Source organism: Triticum dicoccoides, chromosome 6B, assembly GCF_002162155.2.
Source record: "Triticum dicoccoides isolate Atlit2015 ecotype Zavitan chromosome 6B, WEW_v2.0, whole genome shotgun sequence".
Taxonomy (NCBI): domain Eukaryota; kingdom Viridiplantae; phylum Streptophyta; class Magnoliopsida; order Poales; family Poaceae; genus Triticum; species Triticum dicoccoides.
Genome location: NC_041391.1, coordinates 305,712,304 through 305,735,430, shown reverse-complemented (window position 1 = coordinate 305,735,430; position 23,127 = coordinate 305,712,304). Strand labels below are relative to the sequence as shown.

Sequence of the window (23,127 nt, the reverse complement as noted above, 5' to 3'; positions counted from 1 at the left end):
ATGGGTGCCGAGGAAGGTTGTGGCTCGTCGGTGTCGACGACCATGAGGCGACCTATCGCCTCCTCGATCGTCATCGTGGAGAGGTCCAGCAAAGACTCGATCGACCGAGCCACCTGCTTGTACTTCTCGGGGATGCACCGAAAAGGCTTCTCGACAGCTCTCTCCTTGGTGTAGGTGGCATCGCCAAACTGCACCAACTTCTGCAGCAGAGTGTTGAGACGGAGAGCAAAGTCATCAACGTCCTCACCTGGCTTGAAAACCAGGCTCTCCCACTCCTTACGGAGTGCCTGCAGGGTGGACTTGCGAGCACGATCGCTGCCGATGCGTGCCGCGGCGATGGCGTCCCAAGCCTCCTTGGCAGTCCGCTTGTTGGAAAGCGAGAACTGCATCTCGGGCGGGACTGCGGCGATGAGGGCGTCCAGCGCCCGTCGATCCTCTAGGTGGTCGACGTTGCTGTCCTGGACTGCCTCCCATAGGCGCCGCACCTGGAGCCTGATCTTCATGATCTCGGCCCACTCGACGTAGTTGGTTTTAGTGAGGGTGGGCCACCCAACACTGGAACCAACATCCCTGACCACAGTCCGGACCTCGTAGAGGCCGCGGTCCTGGTCATTGCAGCCGCCGTCGCGGTGCACGCCTGCACCTGGAGCGTGGGCGTGCTCGGCTGCCCACTGCGCCGTCCGCTCTTGCGCCACTTTGGCGCTGGCGCGATCTGCATCGACGCCGTCGTCCGCAGCCGCGGAGCTGTTGTAGCTGTCGGAGCCGCCGCGGAGTGCCTTGGCATCCGCCGCAGCCTCGCGTGCTGCGTCTGCTGCCGCTGCAGCTTCTACCTCCGCCCTGGCTGCTTCTACCTCCGCTGCAGCCAGCCTCGACACCCTTGCTGCCGCAGCAGCTGCTGCTACAGCTGCTCGCTCACGCTCCTCTGCCGCGGGGCGCTCGGCCTCCTGTCGGCGCCGCATGCTCGAGGTAGCCGTGTGCTGAGAGCGACCTGTAGACATGGCTCGCTGCAGGGGGGCTGTTGCGTGAAGAGGAGGCTGTTGAAGACGAACTGCTGCTTGACAGTCCGGAGGGAGGGAGGTAACCAGAGGCAGACGGAGCAGCTGCTGCTACCGACTTAGGCTGCCCACAGGAAATGCTCAAGGTACAAGATAACCTGGCTCTGATACCACTTGTTAGACCTTTCAACCTGAGCATTGATAGTTGTGGATGACACTAGGAGAGTTGGGACAATTTTCGTTGGTTTATTTCTCACACAATGCCATGCCAACCTGAGGGGTTGGGGATACATATTTATAGGCTGCTAGCCAGCCAAGCATATGCTAAGATGCTGCTAAGATGCTAGTCTAAGATGATAACTCACAGTCCTTGATGGTCAAGAACAGAACTCTATCCTAACAGCCAGTCCTTGATGGTCCAGGATTTTATCCTCCTAACTGCCACAAGGACCATGTGTTGCAGCCCCACAAAGACCCTAGTACACAGACTTATCCATCAGTGTTGTGGTGTTGGTTGTGTGCATCCTAGTTATGCAGAGGCCGGGTGTGTATTCATTGTGTTTGTATCCTCTTGATGCTTCATTTTTGAGTTAATAAAATCCACCCTTTGTCAAAAAAAATGTATTAGCGGTCACTTTAGTCAAAGATTTACTAAACGATGAAAAACCACAAATAAACCGATGAGATGAAACCAATCCGATATATCTTCTTAGAGATAAGCTAGGAGAGGCTCTCTAAAAAGACCCCCGCATTGTGAAACCAAAATAACTTTACTGCTGTGTTCTCCAACAGAACAGAATAGATGTCCTAATTATTGAGCAAGTTCTACTAGTAATTGTAAGTCTGGTATTTCACAGAGGATTTCTAAATGTAAGAAGAAACTCCTAAATCTTTTTATATTTTAACTGAAATCATATACTGTAAGAGAAGGCATGTAACACTAATGATATGAAGTTGTCCAAGTCTTCCTATCTGGGGAGAGGCTACAAAACTTTGATGCTACTCGTAGCATTTATATGATGAAATATTATTTAACCCAGCATCCAAATAGTTCTTGTTTAAAAAAACTTATGGTTAAGGTAAACAAACAAATACAACAAATATCATGTATTCAACTTACTGAAGTTGTGTAGCCTAACTTAGTTATGAACAATGAGTTACAAAATGTTAAACCAGTATGGGCCTTGCCCATCTTCACTTAAAGCCCATGTGGCCCAGGCCCATGGCTTTGACCTAGAAGAGGTTGTGCCAGCCAGTGTCTGAAGAGGTGCAAGAGCTTCACACATCACACCATCCGACCCCAGAGAAGAAAGAGACGCAGAAGTGAGACCCTCCCTGACTCAACATGGCATCAGATGCCGCTGACGACAGGGGCTGATGGGAATGCGGCGGCAGACCTGGCTGAAGAGGGGGTGGTCTGCGAGGCGGCGCGGCAGGGCTTCATGGCTGTGGAGGCAAGGGAAAGACGTCGGAAAAGGTGCCTTCTGCTGCTGCTGCTGTATTGGCTGTTGTTCCTCCTGGCGTTGATCCTGTGCTGCTGCTGCATGAAGGGAGGCAGGTGACGAGAGCGCTGGCAGTGTAGCTGCTGCGTGCAGCTGCTTGACAGGGGGGGCAGGAGACCTTGCTGCTGCATGCAGATGATCCGGGCCAGTGAAGGAAAAGGAGCAGGTGCGCCTGCGTGGGGTTCCTGGAGGCTGCACGTTGTTGCTGCTGCTCTTTGCAGAGGAGAAGAAGGCAGTGACTGCTGCGTGCTGCTGCTGTTGCTGAAGTTTTTTACTGCTCGTGCTCGGCTGCTTGCAAGTGAGGGTGATCATTGCACTGCTGCTGCTTGCTGTTGGTGGTAAGTGTTAGGAAAGCAACTTGTATTACTAGGAGGCAAAAGCCAACATATATACATGTACAAGAGAATGGCAAAAGACAAGAATATAGAAGGTCAAAAGACATGATCAATATAACTCATCAAGGACATGTACGATAATGTTGTGACAAGCGTTCGAACAAGTGATGTCGACACTGATGACTTCCCGATTAAGATAGGACTGCATCAGGGGTCAGCTTTGAGCCCTTATCTTTTTGCCTTGGTGATGGATGAGGTCACAAGGGATATACAAGGAGATATCCCATGATGTATGCTCTTTGCGGACGATGTGGTGCTAGTTGACAATAGTCGGATGGGGGTAAATAGGAAGTTAGAGTTATGGGGACAAACCTTGGAATCGGAAGGGTTTAGGCTTAGTAGAACTAAAACCGAGTACATGATGTGCGGTTTCATTACTACTAGGTGTGAGGAGGAGGTTAGCCTTGATGGGCAGGTGGTGCCTGCCTTGCCTCAGAAGGACACCTTTCGATACTTGGGGTCAATGCTGCAGGAGGATGGGGGTATTGATGAAGATGTGAACCATCAAATCAAAGCCGGATTGATGAAGTGGCGCCAAGCTTCTGGCATTCTCTGTGACAAGAGAGTGCCACAAAAGCTAAAAGGCAAGTTCTATAGTACGGCGGTTAGACCCGCAATGTTGTATGGCGCTGAGTGTTGGCCGAGTAAAAGGCGACATGTTCAACAGTTAGGTGTGGCGGAGATGCGTATGTTGAGATGGATGTGTGGCCACACGAAGAAGGATCGAGTCCGGAATGATGATATACGAGAAGATAGAGTTGGGGTAGCACCAATTGAAGAGAAGCTTGTCCAACATAGTCTGAGATGGTTTGGGCATATTCAGCACAGGCCTCCAGAAGCTCCGGTGCATAGCGGACGGCTAAAGCGTGCGGAGAATGTCAAGAGAGGTCGGGGTAGACCGAATTTGACATGGAAGGAGTCTGTTAAGAGAGACTTGAAGGATTGGAGTATCACCAAAGAACTGGCTATGGACAGGGGTGCGTGGAACCTTGCTATCCATGTGCCAGAGCCATGACTTGAAGGCTTTGTTGTTGTTGTTGTTGTTGTTGAAAATACCTTCATATTGGTACGTATAAAACAATATACTAAAAAAGTAGTACATACTACCTAAAAAGTAGGATATATGCTACCCGAATGTTCTTATACTACATACTGCACATACATACTCTCAGTTTTGACAGATACTACCACATACAAAACTCACATGAGGGTAACCACCCCTAGGTGGTAGGAAACATACAACATATATATAGGATAAATGTTTCATACCACCTAGGGGATGCAATAGAGATAAGTTGCATCCATAACATGAATGTTGGTGTCCCTCTGAGAAACGCAGGTTTGTAAGTATGGATGTCACCTTCAGGGGGTCTAAGCCATTTTGTGGTGAGCCAACAGATCTCTTTGTTGTTTGAAAAGCTTGCCCACTTACACTCTGTGATAGATCGTCAAGAGGGGGAAGGGTTGTGTCCCATACTGATGGTGATCCAACGGGCACTAACATGGATGATGATGTGAGGTCCAACCAAGATGCGAAGAACGACTCCGCCACCGTCCTCAAGCAATTGCAGGTGCAGACGTCGCAGATCGATGATCTGCTTTGCTGGAAGCCTGACCTGGAAGCCCGCTTCACCAAGCTTGAGACCACGGTCGCCTCGCTGCAAGCGGTTGCACCGCACTCGTCGAGTGGAGCGGCGCCCCTGCTTCCATCTCCGCCGCCTCTTCTCGCCGCGCGAGGAAGCCTCCACGGGCCAAGTGACCACGGGGCGACGTCGATCTCACCGGGGGGGCACCCCGGTGACCACAGAGTCACCGGTGCACTCCCGGTCAAGGGTGCATCTTCCCTTCCGCTCGTTCCTCCCCCACCACCTCCCTTCTCGTCCTCCATGCTCGCCACCATGGGACAGTTGCCAACGACCGTGAATCTTCCCTTGTTCACCGGCGAGAACCCTCAACTCTGGAAAACTCTTTATGAACAGTATTTCCAAATGTTTTTGATCCATAACTCGTATCGAGTACCAATGGCGACTCTGAATTTCTCTGGTCCACCAGGCATCTGGCTGCAATATGTGCAGAAAAAAACTAGCCGGATTGGACTGGGAGTCCTTTGCCTCTCTACTCTGCACTCGTTTCGGGCGCGATAAGCATCCGCCAGTTCTATGCTATCAATCAAACCACCTTTGTTGCTGATTTCATCGAACGATTTGAATCTCTGATGAATCACCTGATTTCATATTCTGAGTCTACTCACCCGTATTTTTTCCTGACGTGCTTTATCGAGGGATTGCGACCGGACATCCGAGCGGTGGTGCTCGTGCAGCGACAACGGGACTTGGACCCAATGTGCTCGCTGGCCCTACTTCCGGAGGAAGTGGCCGACGGCGATTTAGCGTACGAGCGCTTCTCCCACGCCAATCGAGGCCAAGGCCAAGCTTCCAGGACGGCATCACCATCATTCTTCGTGCGACCTGCAACGCCTACGGCAAACTCCGAAGATAGGCGCGGCACTGACGACGCGCGCGCTACGCCTGAAGCCAGTAAGGTGGCCGCCCTCCGCGTCGGAAGGCGCGCGAAGGGACTCTGCCTTAAATGCGGCGAACGATGGGGCAAGGACCACGTGTGCCCACCTACGGTGCAGATGCATATTGTGGATGAACTATTCGCCATGTTCAGCCTGGACGATGCAGCGTCAGAATTGCCGCCAGATTCGCCGATTTCTACGAAGAAAATTTGTCCACCATTTCCCATCAGGCTGAAGATGGTTCGTCTGCCCCTGGTGTTCTACAACTACAGGCCTGGCTGCAAGGGCATGAAGTGCTGCTCCCGGTCGATTCCGGTAGTTCCACCTCCTTCGTGGACAGTTCATTCGCCTCCAAGCTCTCGGGTGTTACTCTGTTGCCGCGCCCTTGCCGTGTGCGCATTGCAGACGGCGCCACCATTCCATGCACTTGCTATATTCCTGACTGTCCTTGGATTGCGCAAGAACATGAGTTCAAGACTGATTTCAAAGTTCTCAAGCTGGGTGCGTATGACGCTATATTGGAAATGGATTGGTTACGCAAACACAACCCTATGAACATTGATTGGATCGAGCAACATCTGACAGTCACAACACCAAGCGGGCAACTAAAAATGTCAACGGTGTCGTCTGACCAGACACAACGCTCTCTGATCTCAGCGCCGGAATTGCTCAAGGCTTGCAAGCAAGGCTCAGTTGCCCATGTCATCCACCTTAAGTCTCTGGATGCGAATGGCACAGCGGACACACCAATTCCAATGGAGATCCTGCGCCTGTTAGAATAGTTCACTGATGTCTTCAAAAACCCGCGCGGCCTTACGCCCCGTCACGAGTGCGACCACAGAATTCCTTTGATGGCAGGCGCCCAACCGGTCAATTCGCACCCGTACAGGTACAAGCCTGAGCTCAAGACGGAACTACTCGACGCCGGTGTGGTTCAAAAAAGCTCGAGCCCGTTCTCAAGAAAAAAGATGGCTCCTGGCGCCTCTGCGTGGATTACAGGCGCCTGAACACCATGACTGTGGTTAGCAAGTATCCAGTGCCTATCATCGATGAACTTTTGGATGAGCTCGCAGGCGCCAAATGGTTCTCTAAACTGGACTTGCGCGTAGGTTTCCACCAGATACGAATGGCAGAGGGGGAGGAATACAAGACGGCCTTTCAAACTCACTCGGTGCACTAGGAATTCCGCGTCATGCCATTCGGCGTCGCATGAGGTCCAGCAACATTCAATGGCGCCATGAAAACCACCCTCCGCCCCTTGAATCGCGCCTGTGTCATATCATTCTTTGAAGATATCCTCACCTTCAGTAAGACACTGACCGATCACATACAACACCTCAAACAAGTGTTACAGGTGCTTCGAGAAGATCATTGGCAAGTGAAGCAGTCCAAGTGTTCCTTTGCACGGAAACAGATCGCCTACCTTGGCCACGTCATCAAAGAGCACCGCGTCCCTACTGATCCAAAGTTCAGACAATTCAGAAATGGCCGACTCCCACTTGCGTCAAAGAGGTGCGCAGCTTCCTCGGCCTCGCCGGCTACTACCGCAAGTTCGTCCAACATTTTGGAATCATTGCCGAACCACTCTTCAATCTCCTCAAGAAACGCCAGCAGTTTGTTTGGACAAGTAATACTCAACAAGCCTTTGACACCCTGAAACTGAAGCTAGTCACAGCACTAATCTTACAGTTGCCAGACTTCACCAAGAAATTCACCATTGATACGGATGCTTGCGCTTATGGAGTGGGAGCAGTACTCCAACAAGGACACTCCATTGCGTACATGAGCAAGCCCCTGGGCCCCAAGAATATAGGGCTATCTACATATGAGAAAGAATGCATGGCGATTCTGATGGCAATCGAACAGTGGCGCCCATACCTACTCAATGAAGAGTTCATTATCCGCACTGATCAACGCAGCCTAGTACACCCGGACGATCAACACTTGTCCACCCCATGGCAACAAAAGGTTTTCACCAAATTGCTTGGTCTCAGGTACAAAATCTGTTACCGACCAGGCCCGACCAATTCAGCCGCTAATGCTCTGTCCCGCCGTGCACCAGATGCCTCCATCACAGCTATCTCAGCCTGCAAACCTGCCTGGCTGGATGATATCGTGGCAAGCTATGGAACCAACCCACAAGTGCGGAACATCATCTAGTGATCTTGACAAGCGACCAGACCCCAAGAAACATTTCACCATCCGCGATGGCTTGTTGTATTTCAGAGATAGAATCTGGTTAGGAGGCTCCCCTTCTCTGCAACAACGCGTGCTTCGCGCCTTCCACGACAGCATAATGGGCGGCCATTCGGGAGTACCAGTGACCTACAGGCGCCTCCGCCATCTGGTCGCATGGCCCAAAATGAAAGAGCATATCAAGCCGTATGTGCAGTCGTGCTCTGTGTGCCAGCAAGCGAAGCCAGAGCGCGCTCGATAGCCCGGCCTGCTCGAACCTCTCCAGTCCCAGATGACGCGTGGAAGGTGGTCACCATGGACTTCATTGACGGCCTTCCTTCTTCAGGAAGTTCAATTGCATTCTCGTCATGGTCGACAAGTTCACCCGCTACGCCCACTTCCTTGCTCTAAGCCATCCATTCACGGCGGCGAAGGTGGCCCACTCTTATCTGGAGGACATCTAAAAACTGCATGGCCTCCCTGAAGCAATAGTCTATGACAGAGACCCCGTGTTCACCAGCAGCTTTCGGCGCGAACTCTTCAAAACTATCGCCGCCGAACTCAATATGAGCATGCTGGATCACCCACAAACAGATGGACAAACGGAGCGCGTCAACCAGTGCCTTGAGATATACCTCAGATGCTTCACCCACGCCAACCCAAACAAGTGGCACCAATACTTGGCTCTCGCAGAATTTTGGTACAACTCCAGCTTTCACTCTGCTCTCAATACTTCTATTTTCACAGCTCTCTATGGCCACGAGCCATGCCATTGGGGAATCAAAACCACTTCTACATGCAAGCTGCCGCAGCTCAAAGACTGGCTTGAAGAGCGCAAGCACAGAGCACCTGCATCGAGCGCGCAACATTATGAAGAGCCAAGCTGACAAGAAACGCAATGATCGCTCCTTCGCCGTTGGGGACTCCGTCTTCGTCAAGCTGCAGCCGCACGTTCAGACAACGGTGGCCCGTCGCTCCAACCACAAGCTCTCCTTCCGCTACTTCGGGCCTTACAGGATCATCAGCGTCGTCAACCCCATCGCCTACGAGCTCGAGCTTCCCGCCGACGCCAAGGTGCACACTGTCTTCCACGTGTCGCAACTCCGCCGACCCTTGTCCGCTTCTACACCAGTCGAGACGACGCTGCCAACCCCCACGGACGAACCCCTGACACCGGTCGAGATCATCAATACAAGATGGCGCCACACCCCGCGAGGACGACGTGAAGAAGTCCTCGTGCGCTGGCCCGATCCCTCCATCCTCAACACCACCTGGGAAGACGCCAAGATGATGTGAGACCGCTACCCCATGCTCCTGGCTTGGGGATAAGCCAGCTCTCAAGGAGGAGGGGATGTCAGCGCACGACAAGAGTGCTGCCGCGGCAGCAAGACACACTACCAACGACGGCCTGGTGGCAAGGCGGATCGACAGCAGGCCCAAGAGGATCGCACAGCCCAACAGAAGATTCGTCAGGCCAAAATGGGGCCACTGAGTCACGCGTCACCGTTGACTCCTTATTCCCTCGAGCGACGATGGCAGCGGCATCCAGAAGGATCAGAACGAACGGCGGCTCTCTCCCCCTTTCCCCACCTACCTTCTTCTTTTTCCACAAGAACAGCGAGAGTGCTGTTTGTAATCGAATTTGATACTTGTATCCGAGATAGAGTGAATAGATCGATTCGATACCAAACATAGACACTCTGACCGGAAGATCACCATTCTTGCAGTTAATGTGGATGATATTATCATCACTGGAGATGAGGAAATATGAGATTGAAGGGGTGTCTAGGGAAAGAGTTTCGGGTAAAGGATTTGGGTAACCTAAAATACTTCCTTGGCATCGCCGTGGCCCGGACGGACGAAGGGATATCTTTCTACCAACGAAAATACACATTGGATCTCTTGAGTGGCATGGGCATGATGGGATGTCGTGCAGCCCCTACGTCAATTGGACAAAATCATCAAGTGAAAGCTCACTCGGGTGAAGCTAGTGAATAAGATTATCATAAATTAGTTGGGAGGTAATTGTACTTGGTCATACCAGGCCACGTATGTCGTGGATGTGGTGAGCATACATACATGAACTAAGGAGCAGGCATCTTGATACAGTGCACAAAATACTAAGATACTTGACGGGCACTCCGGGAAAAGGGTTGTGGTTTGCGAAGAGTGGACATCTTGAGGTGGATAGGTATAGTGATTTTGATTGGGCCAACTGTCAAGATGATAGAAGATCAACCTCGGGCTACTGTGTGTTTGTGGGAGGAATTTTGGTGTCATGGAGGAGCAAGAAACAGACAATTGTGTCTGGATCAATAGCAGAATCTGAGTATAGAGCGTTATCTCAAGGGTTGAGAGATGTTATGGGTGAAGAACCTGCTGAGCGAGTTGAAACTTCTTAGGAAGGGACACTTGAGAGTATGGTGTGACAATCAGTCAACTATAAGCATCGCCAATAACCCAGTTCAACATGATAGGACAAAACATGTGAAAATTGATCGCTTCTTCGTCAAGGAGAAACTTGCTGTTGGGATCATCAGCCTTACTCATGTCAGCTCTGGGCAATAGATTGCAGATTGCTTGACAAAGGGACTAAGATCAAAGGACTGTAACTTGGCATGTGACAAGATGGGGTTGATAGATATTTACCATCCATCTTGAGGGGGGGTGTTCAACCGGTATGGGTCTTGCCCATCTTCAAGCACAAACGAAAAGAAAAAAGAGAGCAGAATTGTAGTCGGCTGCAATAAGCAGTATAGCTAACTTCATTATTTTATAGTACAGTGCTAATTGCTTCAAAAGCATTATCTTAATCCACACTTACTAGTGACCATTCCCAGCCACCATAATGGTTCATACAAGTATGAATGACCTCCAGAACCTACAATGCATTAGCATAAGAAATCGAAATTATTAAGTTATACTATATAAAATCTCAATAGATATCGTACATATCATTCATATTGCGTAAGGCTCAAAGGCATTTAAGGATTCACTTAACGATGCTATGCAATTAAGTCTTTGATCTGATCACGTAGGTGTCAGAAGAGGCATAACCTGCTCTTGCTCTTGCCCCAGAATCCCCAGCCTTCTTCAGCCCAATTTTCTTGATTACAAAGCTTGAACCGATGAATGCACTGGATGACATGGCTAAAGTCAAGCCTCTCACATTATCTAGAGAGGCCACCATATTTGAGGAAATACTTTTTTACAAACTAAAATAACCCAGGAACCAATTCCTGCAATCCAAAGAATAAGAAAGGGTAAGGAAAGATAGAAGGAGAAACTGCATATAGTGAACTGCTAAAGAATAGCTCAATCTTCCTTGCTCAATAGAAACTTACAACCTCAGGTTGCTTTTGCTTGAACTGCCAAGAACAAATTTTTGCACTAATAAAGACACCCAATGTTATGTTTCAAAGATGTCATAACGAAAGAAACCAACCTTTAATTGCTGAAGTTTCTACAGTCAGTGTCAGTCCACCATGAGAAGGAACTTTGCATGATATGCTCATTACTATGCCTTTACCATGCATTTGTGACCCATGCTTTGCATTACACATGATGATTGACTCTAGTAATTGTATGTGTATTTGCAAGCTTGGTGAAGATATTGCTTGTTATCGCCATGTTTGTTTTGTGCCCAATGCCTATGATGATCCTTTGATCATATCTTGTTTTCATGCTTGTCCTATGTCATGCGCATTACATATGCCTATTATTTGCCCACATGACATGCTTGCCATGATTTTCTCTAGTATGTTGCATCTTCGCACTACTAGTTTGCATGACATGATTGATATGCTTGTCTATGTTGCATCACCCATGATTCATACTTGCTCGTTTCATGTGGTTGATGGCATCTATTTCCATGCTTGTCACATGATTGACTTGATTGCCTCTCACATGATGAACAATTGTTCTTTCTATTATGTTGAGTGCCACACTATCTTCACTACACCCTATGCAAGTTATGCTTGGATTGTCTTGCACTTGATCCATGTGTTTAGACACTTTATTTTATTTGGTCTTGTGAATGATTCATACGCATACCATAGACCATTTGTTGAGCGCTTAATGCATGCTTGCTATGACCATGAGGGAGATGCTCATTCTCTTGTCACACATTTAGCATCTCTACCTCCCAATTACATGCTTGTTTCAATGATGCCCTTGATTGTGCTCAATCCATATGCTTACCTGACATGACACAATCTTTTGTCACACCATATGATATGCATGATGACAACACTTGTTCGGTGAATCACCACTTGAATGCTTGGTTTTGCACTAATGCTAACCACATTTGTTTTTACAAGTGTTTGTTGTTCTTGCTCCTTTTGAAGGAATCACGAGCCGGTGCGACATTGGAGAGTGCCAACTTTGAGCTTCAAGACTATGAGTACTTGGTGAACATTCACTTCTACAAGGCGACGCCATCTCTTTCCCATGTGATTTGGTTTTCGATCCGAGGTCGGCTCTTTCCCAAGTGGGAGGGGATAATGCGGAGCATCCTACGGACATCACCATGTCAAAAGTCCGTTCGACAAGTGACACGTGCGACATCTACTTCACATACATAAAGGTTAATCATCTCCTTTACACATGTTCACTTGACCCCTTTGAGGAAGGTATACTACTTGACATCCCTCTCGTGTACATGCATAGGTATTACCGGAGCTTGGAGCTTCGTCAACGACGAGAAGTTCAAGCACAAGAGAACATCTACACCATCCAAGAAGGGAGGAGGAAGAGGGACCCCAAGACGCGAAGCACCGGAGGACTCTGACCACCCCGGGTGCCCGGGCCGGCGGCCCCAAAGGGCGCAGCCTGCCTGTCCACCCCGGGTGCCCGGGCTTTCACCACCGGGTGCCCGCACCCCCGGGTGCCCGGCCCCCTTCCCACGCGCCACCCCAGGTGCCCGGTCCCTTTATCCCAGGTGCCCGGACCCCTCCGGTTGTGCCTGCGTGCACTTAGGGCCCAATGACCCATGTACCCCCATTTACCCCCCAAACTTCCCCTAGTCTATAAATAGTCATCTCCTAGCTCAAAATTAGGGTTAGCAAAGTACATGATATGATTAAGAGCTTTGCTCCTATCTACCCTCTCCCATGGAGATCATGACCTCCATTGGAGAAGATCCTTAGGGATTCAAGACCCCCATGAGGGAAGGATCTATCTAGATCATCAAGACCTCATCTCCTTTGGATTTGAGATGAACTTCACCATGTATCCTATTTCCCTTTGACTGTTCTTGTACCTTGTGAATCTTGTGTGTTTGTTGGTCTAGTGGATGTGTGATTGGACTTGTTTTTGAGTGTCCCTCTTGTGATTTCCCCTCTTGTTCTTCGCGCTCTTCGTGGATCCCCCTCCACTTCGTGAAAGATCTCCACTTATGGTCTCCACCCTACAACACACGAGCAGCCGCCAACAAAACAGCCACCTACGCGCTCCAAGCGTCAAAGCCACCTCGCGCCTTTGGCAACCATCACCGTAGCTATGAAGTCGATGTCCACTGCCGAGCCGATTAGGCCAGCGGCAAGCATAGTGAGCACCAATGGTGGACATCCTCTCTAATGTGCGCCAACCAGCGATGTAGAGGAGGCATCATCAGCACCAGAGGCCCACGATCAAGCCCCCATAGATGGCAAGATGTGGAGGGTCCGTCGTGCACTACAGTCCAATCACACGCGTGGACGAGGAGGCGATGCAGTCCACCTCAAGATCCGTCTTCTGCTGCGATCAAATCACATGCGCGGAAGTTGAGGCAATGCAGTCCATCTCGCCATGCATGTGATGATGCAGCTAACCACCATGGACGCTGCTCGAATCAACCAGTCACCGCCATCAAGCAGCACCTTGGGCAGGTAGCCGTCGGCCGCGCGGGCTTTGCCTGACGGCGTCGTCCAGCAGCAGCCAGGGAAGAAGCACGAAGGAGGAGGCTGCCAGAGTAGATTGGGGGCGCCGCCCGTGCCGTCCATCCGGACGACGCGGGGGCGTCAGGGTCATAGAGTTTAATACTAATTCCTTGCGTGCGTGTTTGTGAGAGAAAAACAAGGAGAGGATCCTGATGAGAAAAACAGTGAGGAGATCCTGGTGAGAGAACCAATGGCGACTCTAAATTTCTCCGGTCCAGCAGACATCAGGCTGCAATATGCGCAAAAAAAAAACTACTCGGATTGGACTAGGAGTCCTTTGCCTCTCTATTCTGTACTCGTTTCGGGCGCGATAAGCATCAGATGCTTATCCGCCAGTTCTATGCTATCAAACAAACCACCTTTCTCGCCGATTTCATCAAACGATTTGATTCTCTGATGAATCACCTGATTTCATATTCTGAATCTACTCACCCGTATTTTTTTCCTGACGCGCTTTGTCGAGGGATTGCGATCGGACATTCGAGCAGTGGTGCTCGTGCAGCGACCACCGGACCTGGACACGGCATGCTCGTTGGCCCTACTTCAAGAGGAAGTGGCCGACGGCGAGTTACCGTACAGGCGCTTCTCCCACGCCAAATCGAGGCCAAGGCCAAGCTTCCAGAACGGCATCACCATCATTCTTCGTGCGACCTGCGACGCCTACGGCAAACTCTGAAGAGAGGCGTAGCACAGACACCGCCCGCGCTACGCCTAAAGCCAGTAAGGTGGCCGCCCTCCGCGCCTTCCGGCGCGCGAAGGGACTCTGCTTCAAGTGCGGCGAACGATGGGGCAAGGACCACGTGTGCCCACCTACAGTGCAGATACATATTGTGGATGAACTACTCGCCATGTTCAGCCTAGACGATGATGCATTAGAATCGCCGCCAGATTCGCTGATTTCTGACGAAGAAAATTTTTGCACCATTTCCAGTTAGGCTGAAGATGGTTCGTCTGCCCCTGGTGTTCTGCAACTATAGGCCTGGCTGCTAGGGCATGAAGTGCTGCTCCTGGTCAATTCCGGCAGTTCCACCTCCTTCGTGGACAGTTCATTCGCCTCCAAGCTCTCGGGTGTTACTCTATTGCCGCGCCCTTGTCGTGTGCGCGTTGCAGACGACGCCACCATTCCATGCACTCGCTATATTCCTGACTGTCCTTGGATTGCGCAAGAGCATGAGTTCAAGACTGATTTCAAAGTTGTCAAGCTAGGTGCGTATGACGCTATATTGGGAATGGATAGTTACGCAAACACAGCCCTATGAACATTGATTGGATCGAGCAACATCTGACAGTCACAACACCAAGCGGGCAATTGAAAATGTCAACGGTGTCGTCAGACCAGACACAACGCTCCCTAATCTCAGTGCCAGAATTGCTCAAGGCTTGCAAGCAAGGCTCAGTCGCCCATGTCATCCACCTTAACTCTCTGGATGCGAATGGCATAGCGAACACACCAATTCCAATGGAGATCATGTGCCTGTTAGAATAGTTCATTGATGTCTTCGAAGACCTGCGCGGCCTTCCGCCCCGTCACGAGTGCGACCACAGAATTCCTTCGATGGCAGGCACCCAACCGGTCAATTCGCGCCCGTACAGATACAAGTCTGAGCTCAAGACGGCAATCAAGCGACAAGTTCAGGAACTGCTCGACGCCGGTGTGATTCAAAAAAGCTCAAGCCTGTTTTCCTCACCAGCCCTACTAGTCAAGAAAAAAGACGGCCCCTGGCGCCTCCGCGTGGATTACAGGCGCCTGAACTCCATGACTGTGGTTAGCAAGTATCCAGTGCCTATCATCGATAAACTTTTGGACGAGCTGGAAGGCGCCAAATGGTTCTCTAAACTGGACTTGCACGCAAGATTCCACCAGATACGTATGGCAGAGGGGGAAGAATACAAGACGGCATTTCAAACTCACTCAGGGCACTGGGAATTTTGCGTCATGCCATTCGGCGTCGCCGGAGGTCCAGCAACATTCAATGGCGCCATGACACCACCCTCCGCCCCATGAATCGCGTTTGTGTCCTATCATTCTTTGACGATATCCTCACCTTCAGTAAGACACTGACCAATCACATACAACACCTCAAACAAGTGTTACAGCTGCTTCGGGAAGATCATTGGCAAGTGAAGCAGTCCAAGTGTTCCTTTGCACAGAAACAGATTGCCTACCTTCGCTACGTCATCAACGAGCACGGCGTCTCTACTGATCCAAAGTTCAGACAATTCAAAAATGGCCAACTCCCACTTGCGTCAAAGAGGTGCACAGCTTCCTCGGCCTCGCCGGCTACTACCGTAAGTTCGTCCAACATTTTCGAATCATTGCCCGGCCACTCTTCAATCTCCTCAAGAAACGCCAACAGTTTGTTTGGACAAGTGATACTCAAGCAAGCCTTTAACACCCTGAAACTGAAGCTAGTCACAGCACCAGTCTTACAGTTGCCGGACTTCACCAAGAAATTCACCATTGATACGGATGCTTGCGCCTATGGAGTGGGAGCAGTACCCCAACAAGAACAGCCCATTGCGTACATGAGCAAGCCCTTGGGCCACAAGAACAGAGGGCTATCTACATATGAGAAAGAATGCATGGCGATTCTGATGGCAATCGAACAGTGGCGCCCATACCTGCTCAATGAAGAGTTTATTATCCGCACCGATCAACGCAGCCTAGTGCACCTGGACGATCAGCACTTGTCCACCCCATGGCAACAAAAGGCTTTCACCAAATTGCTTGGTCTCAGGTTCAAAATTTGTTACCGACCAGGCCCGACCAATTCAGCCGCTGATGCTCTGTCCCGCCGTGCACCGGATGCCTCCATTAAAGCTATCTCAGTCTGCAAACCTGCCTGGCTGGATGATATCGTGGCAAGCTATGGAACCAACCCACAAGTGCGGAACATCATCTGTGATCTTGACAGGCGAACAGACCCCAAGAAATGTTTCACCATGTGCGATGGCTTGTTGTATTTCAGAGATAGAATCTGGTTAGGAGGCTCCCCTTCTCTGCAACAACGCGTGCTCCGCGCGTTCCACGACAGCATAATGGGCGGCCATTCGGGAGTACCAGTGACCTACAAGCGCCTCCGCCATCTGTTCGCATGGCCCAGAATGAAAGAGCATATCAAGCAGTATGTGCAGTCGTGCTCCGTGTGCCAGCAAGCCAAGCCAGAGCGCGTTCGATATCCCGGCCTGCTCGAACCTCTCCCAGTCCCAGATGACGCGTGGAAGGTGGTCACCATGGACTTCATTGACGGCCTTCCTTCTTCAGGCAAGTTCAATTGCATTCTCGTCGTGGTCGACAAGTTCACCCGCTACGCCCACTTCCTTGCTCTAAGCCATTCATTCACGACGACAAAGGTGGCCCACTCTTATCTGGAGAACGTCTACAAACTGCATGGCCTCCCTGAAGCAATAGTCTCTGACAGAGACCCCATGTTCACCAGCAGCTTTCGGCATGAACTCTTCAAAACTATCGGCACCAAACTCAATATGAGCACGCCATATCACCCGCAAACAGATGGGCAAACGGAGCGCGTCAATCAGTGCCTGGAGATATACCTCAGATGCTTCACCCACGCCAACCCAAACAAGTGTCACCAATACTTGGCTCTCGCGGAATTTCTGTACAACTCCAGCTTTCACTCTGCTCTCAATACTTCTCCTTTCGCAGCTCTCTATGGCCACGAGCCACGCCATTGGGGAAACGAAGCCGCTTCTACATGCAAGCTGCCGCAGCTCAAAGACTGGCTTGAAGAGCGCAAGCACATGCAGCAAGTACACCTGCATCGAGCGCGCAACATTATGAAGAGCCAAGCTGACAAGAAACGCACTGATCGCTCCTTCGTCGTTGGGGACTCCGTCTTCGTCAAGCTACAGCCGTACGTTCAGACAACGGTGGCCCATCACTCCAACCACAAGCTCTCCTTCCGCTACTTCGGGCCCTACAAGATCATTCGCGTCATCAACACCGTCGCCTACGAGCTCGAGCTACCCGCCGGCGCCAAGGTGCACCCCGTCTTCCACGTGTCGCAGCTCCGCCGAGCCTTGTCCGCTTCTACACCGGTCGAGACGACGCTGCCAACCCCCACGGACGAACCCCTGACACCGGTCGAGATCATCACTACAAGATGGCGCCACACCCCGCAAGGACGACGTGAACAAGTCCTCGTATGCTAGTCCGATCCCTCCATCCTCGACGCCACCTGGGAAGACGCCAAGACGATGCGAGACCGCTACCCCGCGCCCCTGGCTTGGGGACAAGCCATCTCTCAAGGAGGAGGGGATGTCAGCGCACGACCTGCCACGACAACAAGTGACAAGAGTGCTGCCGCGGCAGCAAAACACACTACCAATGACGGCCTGGTGGCAAGGGGATCGACAGCAGGCCCAAGAGGATCGCACAGCCCAACAGAAGATTCGTCGGGCCGGAGTGGAGCCACTGAGTCACGCGTCACCGCTGACTCCTCATTCCCTCCAGCGGCGATGGCAGCGGCTTCCAGAAGGATCAGAACGAACGGCGGCTCTCTCCCCCTTTCCCCACCTACCTTCCTTCTTCTTCCACAAGAACAGCGAGGGTGCTGGTTGTAATCGAATTCGAAACTTGTATCCGAGATAGAGTGAATAGATCGATTCGGTACCTAACATCTACTCCCTCCGTTCCTACATATTTGTCTTTTTAGAGATTTTAAATGAACTACCACATACGGATGCATATAGACATATTTTAGAGTGTAGATTCACTAATTTTGCTTCGTATGTAGTCACTTGTTGAAATCTCTAGAAAGACAAATATTTAGGAACGGAGGGAGTAACACTTAGCACCACGCATATCGCCTACTCCTATCATCCTGTTTACTTTGGCCTTCCCACAATGATTATAGAGAACTAGGAATACTGCAATCAAGTGCGTGTTTCATCTCACATTTCTTTTTTCCGGGGCGAACTATTGCATGGCACACCAAATCCGAAACAGACATCTAATTCAAGCACTACATATTTATCTACGGCCATTCAATACGTTGCTGAAGCACTAATGCTAGCACACGGCAAGCATCTTTCGTGCGTTTTCGTTTACAAGCCAAGGGCATGAAAGATAGATCCGCGCGAACAAACCACAGAAAACCGCGCTGGAGCATACTCCTACTCTTCTGAGAGGTGCTTTCTTCGACAAATCGAATATTTCGGAAGAACCGGTCAGAACTCCAACACGAAAACTGCAGTGCTCCAAATGAACAGGCGATTGTTGCTATTATTCAACGAATGAAAAGGGGAAAGGGAGGAGGAGGTTACCTTGAACAGACAAAAATCCCCCGATCCTTCAGACCTCAATGGAAGAAGGGAAGACGGAGAGGGCAAGAAATCATGCGGAATAGGTTGCGCTAAAAAAAATGGAGAAAATCAGAGGGGGAAAACTGCGGGCATTTTGAGCAAGAGTTGAAGATATTTTTACTGCCACGCTTCGCCGTTCAATTATTTTTTGAAGGTGACCATCCATCAATCAACCAACCGAGATGCAAATTTCAGATCGAGAAGGGCACCGGTTACCTGCCCGAGCCCCCGGGGCTGCGATGCGAGGCCCGCTGCGACGGCGAGCAGGACAAGAGTCGTGGAGAACGTGGCGGGAGAACGTGGGAGAGGCGCAGACTTGTGGCTGGCAGGAGAAGTTTGCTCCAGTATGTTTTTTTCCTCGTGCGTTTCACCATGAGGCCCCTCGTAATGTCGGCTGTCTCATAAGTGTGTGTTTGAGCGTGCTAGGGTGTGTTTGATAGCTATTCCCACCCTAGCATATTGTTCCCCTTTGAGACATGCTTAGTCTAGACATGTTGAGTACTTTCTCCGTTCCTAAATATAAGTCTTTGTAAAGATTTCACTATGGACAACATACGGATGTATGTAGATGCATTTTAAAGTGTAGATTCATTCATTTTGCTTCGTATGTAGTCCATAGTGTAATCTATACAAAGACTTATATTCAGGAACGGAGGGAGTACATGCAACTGCGGTTGTTTGGTAGCAATGTATGTACTGACGCATGCTAAGCTGAGACTGTGTTTGGTAGCCTGCATCAGACAAGACATGATGTGCTGAGACTGTGTTTGGTAGCCTGTATGAGGTAGGTTGCGTGAACAGAATTTTTATGGTACGTTCGATGAGATAATATACACAATTCGAGCAACAAACCATTCCATGCCAACATAATCTGAACAATGATATATGAAGAAAAATTAACATTTAATATAAGACATAATCACCATAATTTATATTAGTGCATCAGTAGATTCAGATTACATAAGACATAATAACCAGTGCATCACTTGATTCAAATTACATAAGAAATAATAACCAGTGCATCACTAGATTCATATTACATAGCCTCACTCGAAATACGCTATAATAGTCATTCCAAAAGGATAGTGTCCAACGAGCACCAACTAACATCAACTCAAAGAATATCAGGATTGGCTTTCAAGATACTTTTGAACGCTGCTTGACGGACTTCATTATTCATCTTCACAAAGTTAAGGTCTTTTGCCTTATGTTCTGTGAGATATTCTAAAACAGCCAATCGCTCATTTTGATCAAACACGGTAAGGTCCATGACAACTTTGTACAAGTTAGGGTGTGTTTCAGCATGGCAAGTGTTGTTTATAACACTTGCAATCTCACGCATAGCATCAATCATGTTGCTACACTGGAGTGAGTCCTCCTCGGTCAAACCTGATGCCCTCTTTCTCTTCTTATTTGAAGTAGGTGAAAGGGGCTGAGTGGCACTAGCAGTAGGAAGTACAACGTTAGACCCAGAAAGATGTTGCAATACCTCATCAGTTGTTCCTTGCCCCTCCATTGCATTGGGTTTATCTTTGTCTTCCACAACAATAGGCGTTCCCAGTGGCACACCAGTGGCATTGAATAATTCTCAGCGGCTTGCTTATTAGCAAAGCAATTTTCCATATAGTTGTAGTTCTCAAGTGGGGAATTGAGCAATTCAGCATCTGTTGGATGATCCTACAACATCATTTTTTGAATAAAAGTAATTAACAAAGACATCATTTCAACAATGAAGCATCAGCATATGACCAAAAGCAACTCATTTCAACATCATTTCAATAATAAGACAATTCATTTCATACCTGAGTGTGGCCTAAATAGTGTTGTTCTTCTAGAACTACCATCTTCTTGTCATCATCCCAAAGTGCCCCACTTAAACCCTTCAAATAAACAATCCTTGTCCACCTATTGTGTCACTTGCAAATATGATTGTGCACTTGAGTAATAGACACATCATAACCAACGAAAGCAGATATCAACTTCGCAACTTTCAATTTTTCGGCCTCTTTGAATCATTTGTCAGTCTTAGCACCTCTTGCCGCCACCTCTGAAAAACCTTTCAACATCAACGCCGACATAGGTGGAGTCCAATTCATGACCTTGGGGGCCTTCTTGGGAAGAGCACCAACATTTGGAACCTCTTGCACCTCATCATCCATCTACAACATAAACATTCAAGAAGTTATTAACACATATCAACTCATAAAAATGAATTCCAACACACACAAAATACATTCCAGCACATAAAAAACACATTCCAGCACCTAAAAACATATTTCAGCACATAAATAAAACAGTACAGCAATTGTTTTACAACACCAAGACACATATCAATAGTTTTACAACACCAAGACACATGATACATCAAATGTTTGCTGGCCCTCTATTCGTCCACATATGACTTGCAAATTCATCTCGCTTCTGAGCCCAAGAATGATTGTCATGGACAATATCATTGGGATCTTCATCATTGGGTTCCGAATCCCATGTTTCCTCGGGCGGGTAATATTCTTCCTCACCGTATTGAAGTACCCAATTGTGAAGAATTGCACAAGCTAGCACTATTTTTACTTTGTAACCATGGAAAGGCTTATTGTAGACAAACTTCCAACGGTTTTTGTACGCGGCAAAAGCCCTCTCAACTGTTGTCCTCAAAGAAGAGTGTCTTAAGTTGAACAACTCTTTAGCATTTTGAGGATGGTTCCCGCGACCATACTCTTTCAAGTGGTACCTCGTGCCACGGTACGGTGGGAGAAAACCCGGCTTCACAGCATACCCCGCATCAACAAGGAAGAATTTTCCTATGAACAGGCAACTATTAGCTATGGGTAGAAATATTAATATATTTAGGTAGTAGCCTCTAATTTATTACCTGTTGGACTTTCAACCCATCTTCCCTCTCCAATGCATTTGCAAGTATGAGGGCATCATGAGCTGACCCCTCCCAACCCGCAAGTACATAGGTAAACCTTAGATCAAAGTCTACTAGCGGACGGCAAAGAGGCTATATATCCCCTGTTTTCATTTATATCCATTTAATTTCATTGGAATTCACACACAGATATACATATATATTTTTTTCACAGGCACAGCAGACATATGATGTATCCAACACATAGCTCCATCCATGACAACATATATACATACATAAGAAACATAGTTTCATCCATACATCTTACACTAATATCACAATGTTCATCCAACACATTGTTCCATGCATCCATATAACAAGTTCCACATTATTCTTCAATACAAACGAAAAGAAGAACAGAGAAACAAGCACTCCATCCATGCAAGCTTCCATATAGTGAATTAAATCTGCAAAATAGGAAGAAAAATTTCTTCCTATTCCTTGATTTTCTTCATCTTATTATGTCATTTGTGGACTAAATAGGCTAAATTATGTCATAAATGGACTAAATAGGCTAAATAAGAAGAAAAATGCCATTTTTGAGCTAACGTAGCAAATTATGCCATTTTTGAGCTAACGTAACTAAATAGGTTATGATGCCATTTATGGATAAAAACAAGTAAGAGGAGGAAAAGAAGAGCTTCTTCTTCTTCTTCTTCTTCTTCTTCTTCTTCTTTTCTTCCTATTCCTTCTTTCCTTCCTCTTCCTTGATTTTATTCATCTTATTATGTCATTTGTGGACTAAATAGGCTAAATTATGTCATAAATGGACTAAACAGGCTAAATAAGAAGGAAAAATACCGTTATCACGGAGGTGTAGGAATGGTCGGGGCTGCGCCATTGGCAGACAGAGGTGAAGGACCAGTCGGGGTTCCGGCATTGGCAGACGCGGAAGGATTGGTCGATGCTTGTCGGGAGCCATGCTGAACCAAAGATCATTTCCAATAATGTCTCGTTAGCATGATGCAAACTGAAATGTGAATAGTAGTAACTAAGGACCATTCAAATCAAACTCATTGTGGCCGCCTGAGCAATTTGGGGCATCGGCGGAGGGGCCTGACCGTTTTTCTCGCACATGGTCTGCACATTTGGTTCTCACGAGTCAGTCATATTAGTTAGTAATGTGAACATTACGTGCATGATTGGGCTAATATGCACAAGAAACGTACCACGATGAGCTTGTATAGGGCCCGGTGAGACGCCTCGTTCCTGTTCCTCTCCTCCTCCAACAGCTTAGCCGTCCTCTCCTCCCTCTCCCTCTCCCTCTCCCTCTTCCTCTCCGTCGCCTCCCTTTTTGCCTCCTCCAAAAGCGCCTGGGTCTTCAATCTCTCTTTCTCAACCGCTGCTTGCAAAACAGCACTCCTCGTTAGCATTGTAATCATCGA

At 48.9% G+C, this 23,127-nt stretch overlaps 1 protein-coding gene across 6 annotated transcripts in view; it reads right to left on the bottom strand.

The window, feature by feature from the left end:
* The window catches only part of LOC119322379 (probable magnesium transporter NIPA2), a 62,144-nt gene extending 42,943 nt beyond the window's left edge, over positions 1-19,201 (bottom strand). For 3 of the 6 annotated variants that reach the window (XM_037595874.1, XM_037595877.1, XM_037595878.1), the window contains exons 1-4: positions 19,048-19,201; positions 18,793-18,881; positions 10,646-10,827; positions 10,413-10,469 (exon numbers count right to left, since the gene is read on the bottom strand). In XM_037595874.1, coding sequence (XP_037451771.1) covers positions 10,413-10,469; positions 10,646-10,778 — 190 coding nt within the window. In that variant the 5' untranslated portion in view covers positions 10,779-10,827; positions 18,793-18,881; positions 19,048-19,201. Of the gene's footprint in view, positions 1-10,237; positions 10,330-10,412; positions 10,470-10,645; positions 10,828-11,033; positions 11,087-18,792; positions 18,882-18,952 lie in introns of those variants that run through there. The other 3 variants (XM_037595875.1, XM_037595876.1, XM_037595879.1) reach the window with 3 other exon arrangements.
* Between the last annotated feature and the right edge of the window lie 3,926 nt (positions 19,202-23,127).